Below are 18,951 nucleotides of genomic sequence, written 5' to 3'. Positions count from 1 at the left end.
GGCAACAGGCTCCGATAAACCCTGTTGAATGCTTTCTAGAGAGCAGATACGTGCCTTCCATCTCTGGGAACCTGCCTCTGTTGTAATAGGGTAGAAGATACTGGAAGTCACTTTTGTGTTTTTATTACCTGAGATTCGCATCATATTTTATGCTTGTGAAATAACAAGTACTTATCCTATACTATATAATTGGAATACAGTTCTCCTTTTCGTTGATTAAAAAGGAGTATATTCCATATTTAATGGCTTCATTTTACTCACCTTTTAAGCATTATGTTATCGTCCATAGTAGTCAAGAACATAATATACATTTATACATATACATACATAATATACATTTACATTCCATCATTATATTTGCTTCTTCCCTTTCAACACATCATTTTTCTAAGACAAGATTTTATGGTAGGAATTTACAGAAATGCTGACTACAACAAGTAGCTTGAAATCAACTTCTCCCTAAATGTTAGCAGTTCTACATAGAGTTGACTGTCGAAGAGTATAAAAACATTTTCAGTGTTAAATTTAACCATTTTCTTGGCAAACCTAAACTGATAACGGAGGTATTATTTTTACTGAATCTTCAGCCATGTTGTCCTAATAGACTATAATGATTTGTGTAGACTTTGTGTCATAAAGAGACTCTCTTGCGCCTCAGTGAGAAAAAAGGGACCCTGGGGTTTCGTTCATTCTTTCAACAGATCCATCAGTGAACATCACAGATAGAATGGTCCTTGCTTTCACACTAGTACAGATGAACATAAGAAATAAGTAAATTACAAGTTGGGTTGGAAGATGGTAAGTGCTATGGAGAAAAGTAAGTTGGGAAGGAGCACAGGAGTGCCAGGGTTTTGGTTGGACATATGATTTTATACTCTCTATTTTTTTTTTTTTATTTTAAATTATGTGGTTCAGGAAGCTTTCCTGAGAAGGCAGCTCTTCAGCAAAGACCTGAAGGAGAAATGAATTCTTATTGAGCTCCTATTATGCCCCAGGTACTGTTTTAAGAGCCAGAATGGCTAGGTATAAACTCTCTAATCTGCAAAAAATAATTTACATGGCCAGAGGATGGGCATGTAATACGTTTAATGTCGATATTTTAAAAAATCTTTTTGAAGTAAGGGCACTGATATTGGTAAGTAGGATTGCAATGGGGGAGACTTTTTTTTTTTTTTTTTTTTTTTTAAGGAGATGACTACACAGAGTGATAGGAAATAGCAGAAAGAAAATAGAAAAATAAGCCAAAGCATGGGCTGAGTTTTGTGTCCAAGTCCAGCAGTGCTTACAGAGTATTGCTTCTTCCCAGCTGGTGGCATCTTGATGGTAACAAGGATCCTCCTGGGATGACAGTGACAAAGCAGGAGCGATTGCTTCAAATTAAAGGATGGCTTTTGTGAGGGATGCTTAAGGAACAGTGAACCGGAGTCCAGAGAACAGGAGTTGGTTCCTGCCTCTGATGCTGACCTGTGACCCTGTGACCTTGGGCAGGCTGCTTTAGTTCCTCCATGTATCAGCTCGACTGTTTATTTGTTTGCCATGCAATTTATGCTCATCATCTTGCTTAGTGAGATAAGTTGTAAAACAGGAGAGGCATGAACTTCACAAGATCACCAGTGAAGTCCTTTTCTAGTTCTTGAGTTCCTTTCTCCTTCATTTGTCCAAGGAGACACTGCTTGTCTATAGCTTACGAACTGAAGCCAGGCCACAACACAGGGTTACTGGTTTGTCACAGCTTCAGCCATGGAGCAGGGCTGGCTCTAGAACTCCCAGTTTTTCTCCTCCTCCTGTCACCCTACACACGGTGTTAAGGAAGTCGCGGGCTCTCATAGCATTTTGGGGTCAGAGTGGGTCGGCACTGGCCTCGGTCTGATCTCACCCCCACAAATGCCAGCCCCAGATGTCACTTCTATTTCTTGAACTTCGAATAGGACTGCCAGGGAGTTAGGGATGGATTGCAGCTGGAAGGAAAGCATGGAATTAACCTTGCTCTGAGGCAAAGCCACACGCTTCCACCGTCTCAGATAACCTTCCGTGGTCCAAGGACCTTAAAGTTGGTCACAAGACTTCTATACTTTTAGTATATTTATTATTACCTTCCAAAGATCTGTAAACCGATACACCCAGGTGGCCCCGATGGTCCCTTTCAGCTCTAAAGTTCTAAAACCCTCTTGTGATCAGAGCTCTAGAGGCGTGCCTTTGCGTGGATGGACCCAGGTAGATTTCACCCAGGCCTGCATCATCCCAGGAGGGCTGTGCGCCGAGCACCCTCCGAGCTGTCTCCCACGCAGCTGGCAGTCTGGGTGGTGATGCTGTCTCTCACCACTTCCCCCGCACTTTCATCCACTCCTGTGGTTTAAGCGCTGGCTCCCCGCCTGTGGAAGAGAGGACTTCAACCCTCACCTCCTCGCTGTCTTCCCGTTCCGCAGATGATGACCCAGGTGGAGGGACAGCAGAAGAACCTGGTGCATGCCATTGAGTCTCTGCCGGGGTCCGGGCCCCTCACTGCCTTGGACCAGGACCTGCTACTCCTGAAAGCTACCTCTGCTGCCACCCTCAGCTGCCTTGGGGAGTGCCTGAGCCTGCTCCAGCAGAGCCTGCACCAGGCCGGTCAGCCCAGCCACAGGCCCGGGGCCTCGGGTAAGACCTCCGGGGGCCCGCCCGGGGCTGCAAGTGCACGCTCTCCGATGTACGCATGCGTGTGTCTGTCTGCCATCGCCTTCCTCCTTTAAATCCATCCATCTCGCCTTTTACCCAAGCGCTTCTCCATTTACCCCTTCTTCCTTCCCCACCTCGCTTGGGCTATATTTTTATTTCTGTTTTACCCATTAGCAATTGCCATCCTATGCACAATTTAACGTGTTTCCATGAATACTCTGAAACTACTTTGAGACGTGCTGGCACCCTGTTCTCCGTTGCATTGCGTTTGTGAATTTTGCACTCAGTGTTGTGTTTGCAAGACTCATTGCTATGCAGCCTCTAGTCCACTATTTCTTTTTTTTTTTTTTTTTTGTGGTACGCGGGCCTCTCACTGCTTTGGCCTCTCCCGTTGCGGAGCACAGGCTCCGGACGCGCAGGCTCAGCGGTCATGGCTCACGCACCCAGCCGCTCCGCGGCATGTGGGATCTTCCCGGACCGGGGCACGAACCCGCGTCCTCTGCATCGGCAGGCGGACTCTCAACCGCTGCACCACCAGGGAAGCCCTAGTCCACTATTTCTAACTGTGCCTGTGGAGTGCGTCCCCCAACACTTGGCTCCACACCTTCTCCTGATGGACACCCGCCTTACCTCCTGCTCTCTGGACACCCGCTCCCCCATCCCTTTCCTGTCCCCTCAGGGCCCGGTATGAGAATTTCTCTGGAATACATAGCAGAAGCATTTCCAGTTCTTTATCAAGAAGCTAGATATAATAATAACCCCCCTTAAGATGCTCCAATCCTTTTGAAGTGTTTAATCGATAAGCACATAGAAAGATATTAGGGAAGATTAAATTAAATGATAAAGGTGAAAATGGCTTGAGATTGGTCATGTCATATAGAATTGTAAAGTATTAGAAATAAGAGACCAATTGAAGCCTCATGGAGCTTTGTTGCCCAGGGTTCAATTAATTAACGAGAAATGAGGCAGTTCAGGTGATGGAAGGTATAGCTGGGTTATGACAGATAGTCTGTATTTCACGCTTCCCACAAGCCGCCTTTGCCTTCCTCTTTCACCAAGGTTAAAAGCGGGATGTTGGTTTCCTACAGTAAACCGTATAAGGGTAATTCGGGTTTCTTTCTGTAATACCCACCATCACGTACTAAGCGCTGATTCTGTCAGCATTTGGCTTTTGTTACACATTTTCTGAAATCTTCACCAAGTAGATATTATTATGCCCATCACATGGGTGAGATGCTGAGGCTCAGAGGGGTTAAATGACCTGCCCGAGGCCACCCAGCTACGGCAGAGCCACGTCCAGAGGTGGGCTCTTCCCACTGTGGCAGGTGCCTGGGGTCCTTTGTTCAGTCCAGAATGGAACACCCAGCGGACTCTGGGTTCCCCAAACTGGGGCCAGGGACACTGTCCTGCTCACATCATAATTTTCTCAGGGCAGGTCTATCTTCTTTTTCTTTACTTTTATTTGGAAATAATTTGAGACGTCTAGAAAAGTAACAAGCATAGTATGAAAAATCCTCATATCTCCAAATTCTCTGAATGCCAACATTTTCTGACATTTGCTTCATTATCTTCTGTCTGTATATAGAAGCCTATTATAATATTCTAACCACTTAAGAGTAAGTTGCAGACTTGGTATATATCTTTACTCTTATATACCTCAGTGTAAATTTCATTAAAAGAAAGAAAAAAAAAAAGGACACTCTCCTATGTAATAACAGCGCAGTGGTCAAACTCAGGAAATTAACATGAATACAATCCTCTTCCTAATCTGCAGACCTTACTAAATTTTGCTGATGGCTCCATCAATGTCTTCTGTAACAAAAGGAAAAACATTCAGGTACAGGATACAGGCTGGGAGGGGCATGTATGTCAAGGCACAGAGTGAAGGCACCCAATCTGCTTTTCTCCTTCCTTCTTCCTTCTCCACTTGAAAAGTGGGACTCTGATGCTGAGTCTCCCTGACTTTTCCTGATCTGGATGGAGCCTCGGTGAGTGCGTCGGGGCTTGGGCACAAATCAGTGTTAGACCAGATGCTTCTCAAGATTCCTAGGATCCCTCTCACACCAGATTGTATGTCCAGCCTCTGGAACAGGCTCATTCCGAGAATGAGTGGATAGAAGCTTGACCCATTTTCTTATTCCTAAAATTCATCCTTTACATTTTTCTTCAGGGTGGCTTTCTAGCAAATTTCTAATTTTTGTTCCTGATTTTCATTGTGTCTCTGGGGTTTTTAAGGGCCTGGAGGGACAAAGCTCGCGGTGGAATTTCAGATGTGGTGACAGGTGGAAATGAGGACTATTGGGGTGGGAGGAGGGGGAGACCGAGCAGTGTTGCCGACACTATGCCACCCACCATGCTGCCTTCTGCAGCTCTTCACTGTCCCACCCCTGGCCTGGCCCCGTTTGTCCATCCTCCCTTCCTTTTAGCCATTTTTTTTTTTAACATCTTTATTGGAGTATAACTGCTTTACAATGGTGTGTTAGTTTCTGCTTTATAACAAAGTGAATCAGCTATACGTATACATATATCCCCATATCTCCTCCCTCTTGCGTCTCCCTCTCACCCTCCCTATCCCACCCCTCTAGGTGGTCACAAAGCACCGAGCTGATCTCTGTGTGTTTTTAGCCATTTTTACCAAAGAACTTGGCTGAAGATTGGAGAATAGAGCATGAAGCATCATAAGAGTTATTTTGTTTCTTTGTCTTCTTAACCCTTCCAAAGTTACATTCCATATAACACAACCCCTTAGGTTTTAAAACATTCTGCATGTGTCTTTTAAATCTGTGCCACATGCAGTGGTTAAGAATCCGCCTGCCAATGCAGGGGACACGGGTTCAATCCCTGGTCCGGGAAGATCCCACATGCCATGGAGCGACTAAGCCTGTGTGCCACAACTACTGAGCCTGCACTCTAGAGCCCGCGAGCCACAACTACTGAGCCCGTGTGCCACAACTACTGAAGCCCGCGTGCCTAGAGCCAGTGCTCTGCAACAAGAGAAGCCACCACAATGAGAAGCCTGTGCACCACAAGGAAGAGTAGCCCCCGCTAGCCACAACTAGAGAAAAGCCCGCGCACAGCAACAAAGACCCAACGCAGCAAAAATAAATAAATAAAGCTGTGCCACACATTTGGGGGAAGAAATGGAATCACTTCCTGCATCCAAAGCATCTCAGTTGCCTGCAGTTAAAATGGATTTCCAGACTCTCAAGCTAGCAGAATAAGAGAATCTGACAACCCTGGGAGTGTCACCACAAAATGTGTTTGTTTAGAATCTCAGGGCTCTTGAGGTTGATAGTGGCTGTAGCAGACTGACTCCCGCTGATAAAAACATAATGGTTATATCCAAGGAGTGCCAGGCTGGGTTGATGGAAATCAAAATCTCATTAAAGCCAACCTCTGTCGGGGTTTCCTCTAGATGTTCAAGGGGCCTGGGGCGGGGGGTGCAGATCCCCTAGCACAGCCAGTATCCATGGGCATTGTTCTTGAAATTTCTATGCTTTCTGACTCCTGCACTGATTTTTTTTCCTTCTGCCTCTCTTCAGAATCAAAAATTAATTTGTGGTCTTGCAGCATTTCATCTTCCGTAGCCTCTCATTGCATCTTCTGGGGAATGTGTCGGCTCTGGAGCCTTTGTCTGCAAATGTTGCTCCCTGATCCTGATTTCATTTCAAACACGCAGAGCAACTGGACCAAGGTCCAGAATTACCTGAGCGTTCACCTGCTCCCACCTATGCATTTCAGGCTCTAGGCCTGTCTCTGATGTTACCTCTAAGATACGCGGGACTGAAATGCTTCATTTAACTTCTGTTTATGAAGAGGTTTATAGCTAAAATTAATAAAGTAACTTGGCTTTGTGACCAAGGCTTGTGTTGTGCAGCTCTCCTCTGTCCTGTTGACTAGATCTCCTCCAGCATCTTGATGGAGGCAGTTGATTGACGGGGTGGGGCAGGTGGGCATCTGGTTTCCTGAGTCTAGATGTGCGCCTCTGATTTTACGTGGAGAGGCAGGCAGGGCTGCTCCAGAGATGGCTGGGCTGCTTGGGAATCTGGGCTTGAGGGGGGTTCTGGAACCTTAAAGTGGTCTAGGGGCAGAGTAGTCTGCTGCCTGTGCTTTTGGGTAGTTCCTCAATTGCACCCTTGATGCGGGGAACTTGCTTCAAAGTCAGTGCAGGCACTTGTGACCAGGCCAGCACGTTCTAGTGCGAGGTCAGAGCTGAGTACCAACGAATGGTGGGTGCAGGGCACGTTGGGAGAGAACATTGGGGTCAGAGCTGCTGGAGCGAGGATGGCAGAGCCTCAGGGAATAGCCGGATGATGCCCATGCCCTTGGACATAAATCAGGGCCAGAGATCAAAACAAGTGTAATTGAAGAGAGGAGAACCGGAGCGGAATTTAATATGTGCTTCTTAACTTGCCCTTCCAATGACTTTTTCATTCTCTTTTAAGATTTGTGGGGATTGTCAGTTAATAAGCCAGTTGCATTGGTTCCTCCTATTTTGGGGTTTGGCCAACAGGGTCAAATCGGTGACACTATTATTATAGGTACTCTTCTTGGCTTTTCTGGCCCGTTGCCGTCTTCCTTCTGCTCTGCTTCGCTTTTTTCCAGAAACAGCTTCAGATTCTCAACCTTCATCTCTTTTCCCCACTCAGAGATTCTCTTTGCTTTGCCCTGTCTCTTATACCTTCTTTCTCAATACCTGCTGCTTCTGGTGAAAATGAGTCCCACATAAGTCACCTTCCCTTATTTTGTGATTAAAAGCCAAGATAGAAATGTGACGATTCCTTCAGTAAACAGCATATGGAGAAAATGGAAAAGCTAGCATTGCAGACTATTTCAGATGGTAGTATTTTTTTACAACTGTATAAACAGATTTTTTGAGTGGCAGCTCCTCCGTAAAGAAAGCAGTTAGATCCTAACATCCCAGCTTTTCATCATAAATATGCCTATGTTTTTCCCACGTTTGTAAATGTCAGTCTTATTCCATTTGGGAAAACCCCTCTCAGGTTGATTGAACCTGGGAGGCGTGAATTCACTGTGTTACAGGAAGAGGCAGGGGACCTTCCAGGGACCTTCACCTGTCACTGGCCTCTGAGCAGAGGTGTCACAGCCCTGGCACGGGCACTGCAGCTCCCAGCACTCAAGCAGGGTGTAAACCGAGGCTAAGGACAGAGGAAGACAGTTCCACGGTCAAACCTTAAAGCCCACAGTTAAATCTTCTGTAGCTTTCTTTCTGCTTCTGGTTGGTTCAAAGAACCAGAAACCCTTTTTTTCCTTCTTCCTGGCATTCTTCTGTCTACTTAGGCATGTGGTGTGAGGAGATGCAGGCGTGTGTCAAAGCCTGGTTTAAGGACTGGGTTTGCCATTTGGTGGACATCCGATCCTTTGTCTTCCTCCTCTCTTCTGTTGGATCATCTTTGATGGTCTCCTGCTCACAAAGGTTAAGGTGGACCAGAAAGTGGAAGGTAATTAACATGCAGTTACTGATTGACCACCAGCCAGCAGCCACATGGTAATATTTGATCCCAGTCTTCTTTGCATTTGTACTTGCTGGTGTGTTTGTGATCTTCTGAGTCACTTTCTATAAGTGAGGCATATTTTCTCATCTGTCAAACACATCAACAGTAACGCACACCATTAGCCTTTGTGCCACTAAGAAAAAGCTGCCAATTAAACTATGACACGCCATTGAGTGTAAGATGAACTCCAACTTCAGAGTCATCAAAATGTGAAAATTGCTGTGTCTTCCGATTAATGAAATATGGTTTAGACTTGCATTTTGTTTTATGACACAATCTTGAGAATCTATCTTTCAAAAGAATAACGCAGTCCATTTATTTTTTCCCTTACACTGGTGGTTGTTTTTCTGTTGGTCTCTGTTACACTTTTTTTTTTTTTTAATAAATTTATTTATTTATTTGTGGCTGCGTTGGGTCTTTCTCTACTTGCGGTGAATGGGGGCTACTCTTCACTGTGTTGCATGCACTTATCATTGTGGTGGCTTCTCTTGTTGTGGAGCCCGGGCTCTAGGTGTGCAGGCTTCAGTAGGTGTGGAGAGCGGGCTTCAGCAGTTGTGGCTCGCGGGCTTAGTTGCTCTGCGGCATGTGGGATCTTCCCGGGCCAGGGCTCGAACATGTGTCCCCTGCATTGGCAGGCAGATTCTTAACCACTGCGCCACCAGGGAAGTCCCTCTGTTATGCTTCTTGTTTTCATGTTTCTATGCTGCTTTTCTTGTTTCCTCTTATTTTGCTACACAGATTGTATTCCCTTTTCTTTAGTGTTTTGGGAAAAAATATGTACATAAATTCTAGTAGTAGTTACAATGCATTGTTCATAAGCATTCTTTAACTTGTGTTTTTCTAATCATCAAAATCAAGAATGACACTGTGTCTTCACTCTCTCCTTTAGTGCTGAAGACTTAGAATACTTTAACTTCCTTTGTTTCTCAGATAGACTTCCCAATTTTTGGTAATATAATATGGGGGCTATTGTTATTAGTATTTAAATATTAATTGAATACTTAATAATGTGTGATAATGATTAAATCTCTTTAAAAGAATTTTAACTTCATAGTTGTGTAATCACGTTTATAAAAAGTATTTAGGGGCTTCCCTGGTGGCACGGTGGTTGAGAGTCCGCCTGCCAATGCAGGGGACACAGGTTCATGCCCCGGTCCGGGAAGATCCCACATGCCACGGAGTGGCTGGGCCTGTGAGCCATGGCCGCTGGGCCTGCGTGTCCGGAGCCTGTGCTCTGCAACGGGAGAGGCCACAACAGTGAGAGGCCCGTGTACTGCAAAACAAACAAACAAACAAAGAAACAAACAAAAAGAAGTATTTAAATTCAGTTCTAGGACTGGGACAGGATGAAATGAAGTGAGGCACCCACCGTGAGCACACATTTAAGGGTGCCAAAGTAATTAAGGTAAATGCTATTTTAATGCAATATCTTTAAACCAAAATTATTGCAAAAAATCCAGGATGAACAAAATATCAAAACCTTAAATAAAAACAGGATTAGATAGTGTGAGGCAGGTGAGACTGAGTCCTTTAAGACATTTTTTGTTTTGGCATTAATTTTGATTTAAAAAATATTGCGTGAACATGTCATTTATCTTGACTACTGAGTGTTTTGGCGCCTCTTTAAATCTTACCCCTGGGCAAGTGTCTTTTTACTTCCCCTGAGTCCCAGCCTTGCTCAGCTCTATGTTCAACTGGGTTCATTGCTCACTGCCAGTCCTTTTATACAGCTTCTCCAGTCTTGAGTTCTTAATTCTGCTTCTTTTCTTCATGTATTGGGATATGTCCTCAAGTTGTTTTTTTCTCCCAGAAGGTAGAATATTTTCTGAGTCTCTGCAGCACTGCTCAGAAGGCATACAGTGCAGAGTTTAAGAGTCTGGGCTCTGGAGCCAGGTGGCCTGGGTTTTCATCTCCCTTGTACCCTGACACTTACCAGCTCTTGTGCCTTTTTGTTTCTTTACCTGTCAAGTGGACATAACAATAGGACCTACCCATGGGTCGTCATTAGGATTAGATGAGTTCACGCACATGAATTTTATATGGTAGTCCTTGGCACCTAGCAAGAGCTCAATAAATGCTGACTCTTTTTGGCAGAGGAAAGATAATTTGTCTGAAGATAAGCATCATCCCCCCAGCGCGCACCCACCTTCAAATCTGTAGACTTTTATTTGCATTATTCTCTTCATCTACTCACCTTCTGGTGTTTAGTGTTGCAGCAAAATCCAAGACTAGCTTGATTTCTTTTTTCCTTTAGGGCAGGTCTAACTTTTCTGCCTAAATGCTTGGAAAATTTTTTCTCATGATTTTTTTTTAATTAAAAAATGTTGCCAAACTTCATGAGCCAGGCAGTCATTATACTACTCTAGTTTTGTATGTGTTTGAAATTTCAGTGAGGAAAAGCCTAAGAAAATATCGCCAAGCTGTGTCTAGATGTGAGTCTTTTCCCATTGGTTTTGCTGGACTGAGGTGGGCTGTTTTCAGCAGAACCCACAGCCCTCTCTTCCGCTCGGGCTGTGTTTCTTTACTTCTGTCACTGTTTATTGTTTCTGTCCCACTGATCTGATCTCTTTACTTTAGGGTCTCTGTTGTGTATCTTCTGTCTTATGTTCTGTCTCATTGCTGGTCTTGTGCCCTTTGCAGCTGCTTACTGGTAGAACTTCATCTTCTTGACACACTACTTACTCGACTTTCTACATTGTAGATTCTACTTTTTCCTCGTTTCGGTATTAACCTTAATTCTGCTAATGTTGACTTTGTTTCCTTATAATAATTCCTTTCTGCCTCTATCTCCTTCTTCACCTCAGTCTGTTTTCTTCTTCTGGCTCTCTGTTCTCGTTTCATATTGGCTACTTTATTTTGTATTGTTGCAAGGATACACCTCTCCTGATGTTTTCTCTGACACCTTATGTTAGAAATTTCAGAGATATATTGTTCCTATAAGCCTTCTGAGTATCCTTCTGAGGATACTGTTTCTTTTCCCAAGCACTATAGGGTCCTTTTTTTTTTTTTTTTTTAACTAGTTAAAACTTTTAAATTTAAAATTAGCCAGCTGGACTCAGTTTAGATGATCCCAGTTTTGTTGGCAACATCCAAAGCATCATAGTCAGGAGCCAGTCGAACATATGCCTTCTTCTCTCCATCAGGCCTGATCAGGGTGTTCACCTTAGCCACGTCAGTGTCATAGAGCTTCTTCACAGCCTGTTTAATCTGGTGCGTGTTGGCCTTGGCATCCACAGTGAACACCAGTGTGTTGTTGTCTTATGTTTTCTTCATGGCTGACTCGGTGGTGAGGGGGAACTTGATGATGGCATAGTGGTCAAGCTTGCGTCTCCTAGGGGTGCCCTTCCTGGGATATTTGGGCTGCCTCCTGAGCTGTAGTGTTTTGGGCCGTTGGAAGGCTGCTGACATCCGGATCTTCTTTTTTTTTGTGGCTGTGGACGCCTTTCAGCACTGCTTTCTTGGCCTTCAAAGCCTTTGCTTTGGCTTCGGCTTTGGGAGGGGCAGGGGCTGAGAGAAGGAAAGAAAATGAGGGTGTGGGGGTGCTCACTACTGGTCTTGAGGCTGGAAGTGATTGATTTATACACTCGTTTTCATTCACTCTGTATTAGAATTTTCCTCCTTTATCCTCACATGAGGCAGCTCTATCCAGACTCCCAAAGCAGTGGCTGGTAATTAGAGCAGCTAGACTGGTCTGAGGCGGTCTTCTCTCCTGTCCTCCCTCACTGGTTCTTTGATGCTCTGACTCCATAGAATGTACAGAAAACCGCATTAACCAGCATGCATTGCTACCCCCACCCTTCCTGTCCTGGTCTTTGTCTCAGGATGCTGTGTATCACAAGCAGGCCAGACTCTACTTCCTGCCCTGTTGTCTGTCTCCTGGTTATCATCTCTGAATGATGGTGGTGTGGAGGGGAGGGAGGGACAGAGTTAAGGTATGGGAGTGATGGACGGAACATTGTCCTGATTGCCTAGGAGAGCAGATTTCATTTTTTCCCTTAGTGCTTTTTTAAGTTTTCCTAATTATTCTAGAGGACATTTACTACTTGCATAATAAAATAAAATGAAGAGAAAGTAGTACCCCTGTATTTATGAGACAGCTGCCCAGTATTTAAGATATGAATCCAACTTCAGGTCTCTGAGGAGGAGTCGGTCAACAGGACAGGTAAGAAGTATCTTTCCACCTTTCTTAGGGAAGATTCTGGGTCTTGGAACCCTGGGTTGGTTTTCTTAGTCCAACCCCATCCACCTTATTATTTATGGGGATTCTTCATAAGCCTGTCCTTAGCTCATCCTTCAGCCTTTGATTTTAGTGTTGTGAGTTTCTAACTTTTTAAAAATGACATCAAGGACTGATATATGGATGCCTTTTTGCCATTAAAAAAAAAATTGTGGTAAAAATACAAATTAAAAAAATTTGGATTGGTTCAAGATGGTAGAGTAGAAGGATGTGCTCTCACTCCCTCTTGCGAGAACACTGGAATCACAACTAACTGCTGAACAATCATCGACAGGAAGACACTGGAACTCACTAAAAAATAGCAACGATCAATAAAACTGGTTCTTTGAGGAGGTAAACAAAGCTGGTCCTTTGAGGAGGTAAACAAAATTGATAAATCATTAGCCAGACTCATCAAGAAAAAGAGGGAGAGGACTCAAATCAATAAAATTAGAAATGAAAAAGGAGAAGTTACAGTGGACACCTCAGAAATACAAAGCATCATAAGGGACTACTACAAGCAACTATATGCCAATAAAATGGACAACCTGGAAGAAATGGACAAATTCTTAGAAAGGTGTAACTTTCCAAGACTGAACCAGGAAGAAATAGAAAAAACGAACAGACCAGTCACAAGTAATGAAATTGAAACTGTGATTAAACATCTTCCAACAAACAAAAGTCCAGGACCAGATGGCTTCACAGGTGAATTCTATCAAACATTTAGAGAAGAGCTAACACCCATCCTTCTCAAACTCTTCCAAAAAGTTGCAGAGAAAGGAACACTCCCAAACTCATTCTGTGAGGCCACCATCACTCTGATACCAAAACCAGAGAAAGATACTACAAAAAAAGAATATTACAGACCAATATCACTCATGAATATAGATGCAGAAATCCTCAACAAAATACTAGCAAACAGAATTGAACAACACATTAAAAGGATCATACACCATGATCAAGTGGGATTTATCCCAGGGATGCAAGGATTCTTCAATATACGCAAATAAATCAATGTGATACACCATATTAACAACTTGAAGAAGAAAAACCATATGATCATCTCAATAGATGCAGAAAAAGCTTTTGACAAAATTCAACACCCGTTTATGATAAAGACTCTCCAGAAAGTGGGCATAGAGGGAACCTACCTCAGCATAATAAAGGCCATATACGATAAACCCACAGCAAACATCATTCTCAATGGTGAAAAACTGAAAGCATTTCCTCTAAGATCAGGAACAAGTCAAGGATGTCCACTCTCACTACTGTTATTCAACATAGTTTTGGAAGTCCCAGCCACGGCAATCAGAGAAGAAAAAGAAATAAAAGGAATACAAACTGGAAAAGAAGAAGTAAAACTGTCACTGTTTGCAGATGACATTGATACAGGTGACATCTGATAGGCAGATGACATAGAGAATCCTAAAGATGCCACCAGAAAACTACTAGAGCTAATCAATTAATTTGGTAAAGTTACAGGATACAAAATAAATGCACAGAAATCTCTTGCATTCCTATACACTAGTGATGAAAAATCTGAAAGAGAAATTAAGGAAACACTCCCATTTACCATTTCAACAAAAAGAATAAAATACCTAGGAATAAACCTACCTAGGGAAACAAAAAACCTGTATGCAGAAAACTATAAGACACTGATGAAAGAAATTAAAGATGATACCAACAGATGGAGAGATATACCATGTTCTTGTATTAGAAGAATCAATATTGTGAAAATGACTATACTACACAAAGCAATCTAGAGATTCAATGCAATCCCTATCAAATTACCATTGGCCTTTTTTACAGAACTAGAATAAAAAATCTTAAAATTTGTATGGAGACACAAAAGACCCCGAATAGCCAAAGCAGTCTTGAGGGAAAGAAACGGAGCTGGAGGAATCAGACTCCCTGACTTCAGACTATACTACAGTAATCAAGACCATATGGTACTGGCACAAAAACAGAAACATAGATTGGTGGAACAAGGTAGAAAGCCCAGAGATAAACCCACACACCTATGGTCAACTAATCTATGACAAAGGAGGCAAGGGTATACAATGGAGAAAAGGCAATCTCTTCAATAAGTGGTGCTGGGAAAACTGGACAGCTACATGTAAAAGAATGAAATTAGAACACTCCCTAACACCATACACAAAAATGAACGCAAAATGGATTCAAGACCTACATGTAAGACCGGACACAATAAAACTCTTAGAGGAAAACATAGGCAGAACACTCTTTGACATAAATCACAGCAAGATCTTTTTTGGTCCACCTCCTAGAGTAATGGAAATAAAAACAAAAATAAACAAATGGGACCTAATGAAACTTAAAAGCTTTTGCACAGCAAAGGAAACCATAAACAGGACGAAAAGACAACCCTCAAAATGGGAGAAAATATTTGCAAACGAATCAACAGACAAAGGATTAATCTCCAAAATATATAAACAGCTCATGCAGCTCAATATTAAAAATACAAACAACCCAATCCAAAAATGGGCAGAAGACCTAAATAGACATTTCTCCAAAGAAGATATACAGATGGCCAAGAAGCACATGAAAAGCTGCTCAACATCACTAATTATTAGAGAAATGCAAATCAAAACTACAATGAGGTATCACCTCACACCAGTTAGAATGGGCATCATCAGAAAATCTACCAACAACAAATGCTGGAGAGGGTGTGGAGAAAAGGGAACCCTCTTGCCCTGTTGGTGGGAATGTAAATTGATACAGCCACTATGGAGAACAGTATGGAGGTTCCTTAGGAAACTAAAAATAGATTTACCATATGACCCAGCAATCCCACTACTGGGCATATACCCAGAGAAAACCATAAATCAGAAGGATACATGCACCCCAATGTTCATTGCAGCACTATTTACAATAGCCAGGTCATGGAAGCAGCCTAAATGCCCATCAACAGACAAATGGATAAAGAAGATGTGGTACATATATACAATGGAATATTACTCAGCCATAAAAAGGAATGAAATTGGGTCATTTGTAGAGACATGGATGGATCTAGAGACTGTCATACAGAGTGAAGTAAGCCAGAAGGAGAAAAACAAATATCGTATATTAACGCATGTATGTGTAACCTAGAAAAATTGTACAGATGAATCGGTTTGCAGGGCAGAAATTGAGACACAGATGTAGAAAACAAACGTATGGACACCAATGGGGGAAAGCAGTGGGGCGTGGAGGTGGTGGTGTGATGAATTGGGAGATTAGGATTGACAGTTATACACTGATGTGTATAAAATGGATGATTAGTAAGAACCTGCTGTATAAAAAAACAAAATTCAAAAAAAAATTGGGGGTCCTAACCATTTTTAAGTATACAACTCAGTAGTGTTAAATACATTCATATTATTGTACAATCTCCAGAACCCTTTTCATCTTGCAGAACCCTTTTCATCTTGCAAAACTGAACCTCTGTACCCAGTAAATAACTCTTCCCCCCACCCCCTTTTCCCCACTTTGTCCCCTGCCCTTCTCCACCATGGACATACAGACTTTTTGAAACATACACTGTTCTTGAAATTGACCATCTCTGAAAGTCTTAATGGTCATCCATTCATTCAGCACAGATTTAAGGAGCTCACACTCCTTGCCAGACCCTGTTCTAGGTTCTGGGGATACAGCAGTGAGCAAGGGCAGTATTGTCCCTGTTTTTAAGGAGCTAATGTTCTAGGGAGAAGAGGAAGGCAGACAATAAACGAATGAACAGGGTGAGTTCAGAGAGTGCTAAGAGCCGTAAGACAGTAAACCGACAGCTGGGACAGGGGGTGCCTCTGGGGTGCTGCTTTGGCCAGCGAAGTCCCCCGGGGCCTTTCTGAGCGCGTGATCGTTGAGCAGACCCCTGGATTTACTCAGGAGATCTCCTCCCCCAGGTAGAGGAACTAGAGGCTGGCAGTCTGAGCAGGGAGACAGCACACACAAAGGCTCTCGTCCCTTTGAAGAATGGGAAGAAAAAAAAAAAACAGCCTCACTTGAGCGTTGTGAGCAGTGGGAGAGAATGAGGAGATGCCAGGCAGCATCTGAGGTGCTGAAGGGCGGCTGAGTTCTAGTTCACGTGAGGTTGTCTGCACTTGAGGCCACCTTTCCTTCATCACTCACTCCTGTGCTCAGGCTGAGAACAGAAGCTCCAGATTCAGCTGAGTTTGAAGCCTATTTTTTTTCTAATGGCAGAATTGCTACAGGGTAAAGAAATCTACCTCTGATCACTCCTGTCCCCCTTAGCAAGAATATATACAACTATTCTGTAATAACCCATTACTCTTGGAAAGATCAGTATTAGAAAGTTTTTTTTGCTGTTCCCAAGGGTTGAGGGAAAATTTTTAAAATGCTTTATAAGGAATCCCTGGTGGTCCAGTGATTAGGACTCTGCATGTTCACTGCTAAGGGCCCGGGTTTGATCCCTGGTTGGGAAACAGATCCCAAAAGCCATGTGGCGTGGCCAAATTAAAAAAAAAAAAGAAAAAAGCTTTATTAACAGCAATATGGTAGCTAGAATGGCATGACCGCATCCATCCTCCATACCCATGTCTGTCCATGATGTGGCTTCCTGACTTCTGCCACCCGAATGGACTTCGGCCACATCTAATGGCCGATCACACGTGACGTGATCACACCACAGGCGTCTTTTCTCAGCTGTGGTCATCATGTCAATGGGCATTCAGACTGCATTTCAAGCAGCCCATACCCAATTTGACTTTTGTTTTTTATTGTAAATATTTATAAGTATTTTTGAAAAGTTAAAAAAAAATAAGAAAAACACCCTCAAGGAAGTACGGCACATGCGAATTGTTTTTGTCCAGGGACAGGGAGAGACACAGCCTATGGTCATTACGCAGAAACTCGTTTATAAATAGGTGACCTGAATCTACACTTAAATCCACTGAATCAGCTTAAATCCTCTATGGTCCACTTAAAATTGGACCCACTTCAAGTCGGGTTTCTTCAACAGCATGGTATGGCTATTTCTTGAGCTCTAAATGTTGGATTTGGAAAATACTTGGCATCATTCTAGGTCTTTATTTCAGAAAGCATCCTGGGATGGCACGGGCCTAAGTCACACTCCACAGAGCAGCTGAAAAATGGGACACTGGGCTCTTTGCCATCGGCCAGCGCCAGCATAACCTGGGCCATTTTACCCAACTCCGTGGAGGATGAACAAACCTGCCCGCCAGAGCCAGAGGTAAGCTCGCCAGCCTCTCTTCGCACCTTTCATGGCTTGTGTTAGCGCTTGTTCAGAAGTAGAGTAATTATATTTGTAACTTGCTCACCGCTGGGTTTTAAGAGGAGACAAATTATAAAATGGAAGCATCGCCCAGGGAGACAAAATCAGCTCCGTGCACGCCTGGCGCTCCTGCTCTTGTGCCTGGCAGCTGCCGTGGGCGAACGGTGATCCAACTGATGCGGAATCTCCCATTTTCACTGAAATGGGAGTCGTTTTCACGTCATGTGGGAGAAACTAACACGCCCACTAACGTGATGCCTGTTGACATGATGGGAGTGGTTACAATATATTATGTCGCTCCCCTCAATATTGGCTTCTTCGTGTGGTTGTGCTAATAATATGAGCTCCTTCCTCCTATGCTTGATCCCCGCATGCTACACAACCGGGCCAGCCCAGGGGCAGTGGCTGGGACTCTTCTAGGCGTTGCACTAGCCCAGGTCCAGGGAGGAGCAGCCCTGCAGACCTTCGGGGCTAGCCAGGCCCCCACAGGCTCCCTGGACCCAGTCATCTGCCCACGCAATCTCCGTGACTAACTGCGCCTCTAAGTGGCAGCTGGAGGGAAGCCAAATGCAGCCTGCATTTTGTCAATTTCCCCGGGTGTCATCAGTGAATTTCTCTTTCTTGGTTGCACGTGTCCTGTTGACAGGATCTCGTGAAGTGGGCTGGGACCTACTTTAACCATGTGTTAGAGGTGGTTCTTCATTTGAATTGAAATCACTTTAGCCTGAAAATTGTGCAGCAAAATCTATTTTGTAAGGTTGCAAGTCCCAAGGCAGCTTCTTCAGTCAAATGGTCTTGGTTATCCAAGCTTCACGTGATTCTATTCTCCGAGGGCCGCTTGAGGGCTCAGGTCTTCCAGAGGCAGGATCGGCCTGCCTGCAAGTATTTCATCAGCATCTGTAAGGTGACTTTGCAGGGTATGAAACGATAGGGGATGTGAGATTTTGAAAGGTATCTGCCTCTGCCTGTACACCGAGTTTCAGGGGGAAAACACTTGTAGCTGACGTGTGGGTGCCTCGCAAGGTAAGTTGGCAACTGAGAAGATGTCGGAGCTTGCTGTCAGGTAGTTTTTTTGAGAGCCTCGGGTGGGGTCACGTTTGAGGAGGTCGTGCTTAGCTGCTAAGGGGTTGAGAATTCCAATCACCTCCATTCTGTTGGAAAAGAACCTTTGGGAGTTCACACCATAATACACATACCTAAATCTTGCTCTAGAAAGAAATTAAAAGAGAAGTTCTTAGATCTTTAGAAATAACTGTTTAGATCCTCATCCCCAGCAGCATCACGGGGAAACCCTAACAGAGGCTGTCACCTAATAA

At 43.7% G+C, this 18,951-nt stretch overlaps 1 protein-coding gene and 1 pseudogene across 6 annotated transcripts in view; one reads left to right on the top strand and one right to left on the bottom strand.

Annotated features, from left to right (window-relative positions):
- OSBPL10 (oxysterol binding protein like 10) overlaps positions 1 to 18,951 on the top strand; it is a 295,403-nt gene that overhangs the window by 211,427 nt on the left and 65,025 nt on the right. For all 5 annotated transcript variants that reach the window (XM_079933429.1, XM_079933431.1, XM_079933430.1 and 2 more), the window contains 2 exons: positions 2,427 to 2,637; positions 17,439 to 17,593. In XM_079933429.1, coding sequence (XP_079789555.1) covers positions 2,427 to 2,637; positions 17,439 to 17,593 — 366 coding nt within the window. The remainder of the gene's footprint in view (positions 1 to 2,426; positions 2,638 to 17,438; positions 17,594 to 18,951) is intronic.
- Positions 10,877 to 17,056, bottom strand: LOC307192351 (large ribosomal subunit protein uL23-like; annotated as a pseudogene). Its single transcript has 2 exons — positions 16,936 to 17,056; positions 10,877 to 11,678 (listed from the first exon to the last, which is right to left on the bottom strand). The product of its transcript is annotated as a large ribosomal subunit protein uL23-like (transcript).

The sequence above is a fragment of the Stenella coeruleoalba genome (genome assembly GCF_951394435.1).
Source record: "Stenella coeruleoalba genome assembly, chromosome: 10".
Taxonomy (NCBI): Eukaryota; Metazoa; Chordata; class Mammalia; order Artiodactyla; family Delphinidae; genus Stenella; species Stenella coeruleoalba.
The sequence above is the reverse complement of the archived record's forward strand: the minus strand, read 5'-3'. Positions and strand labels throughout refer to the sequence as shown.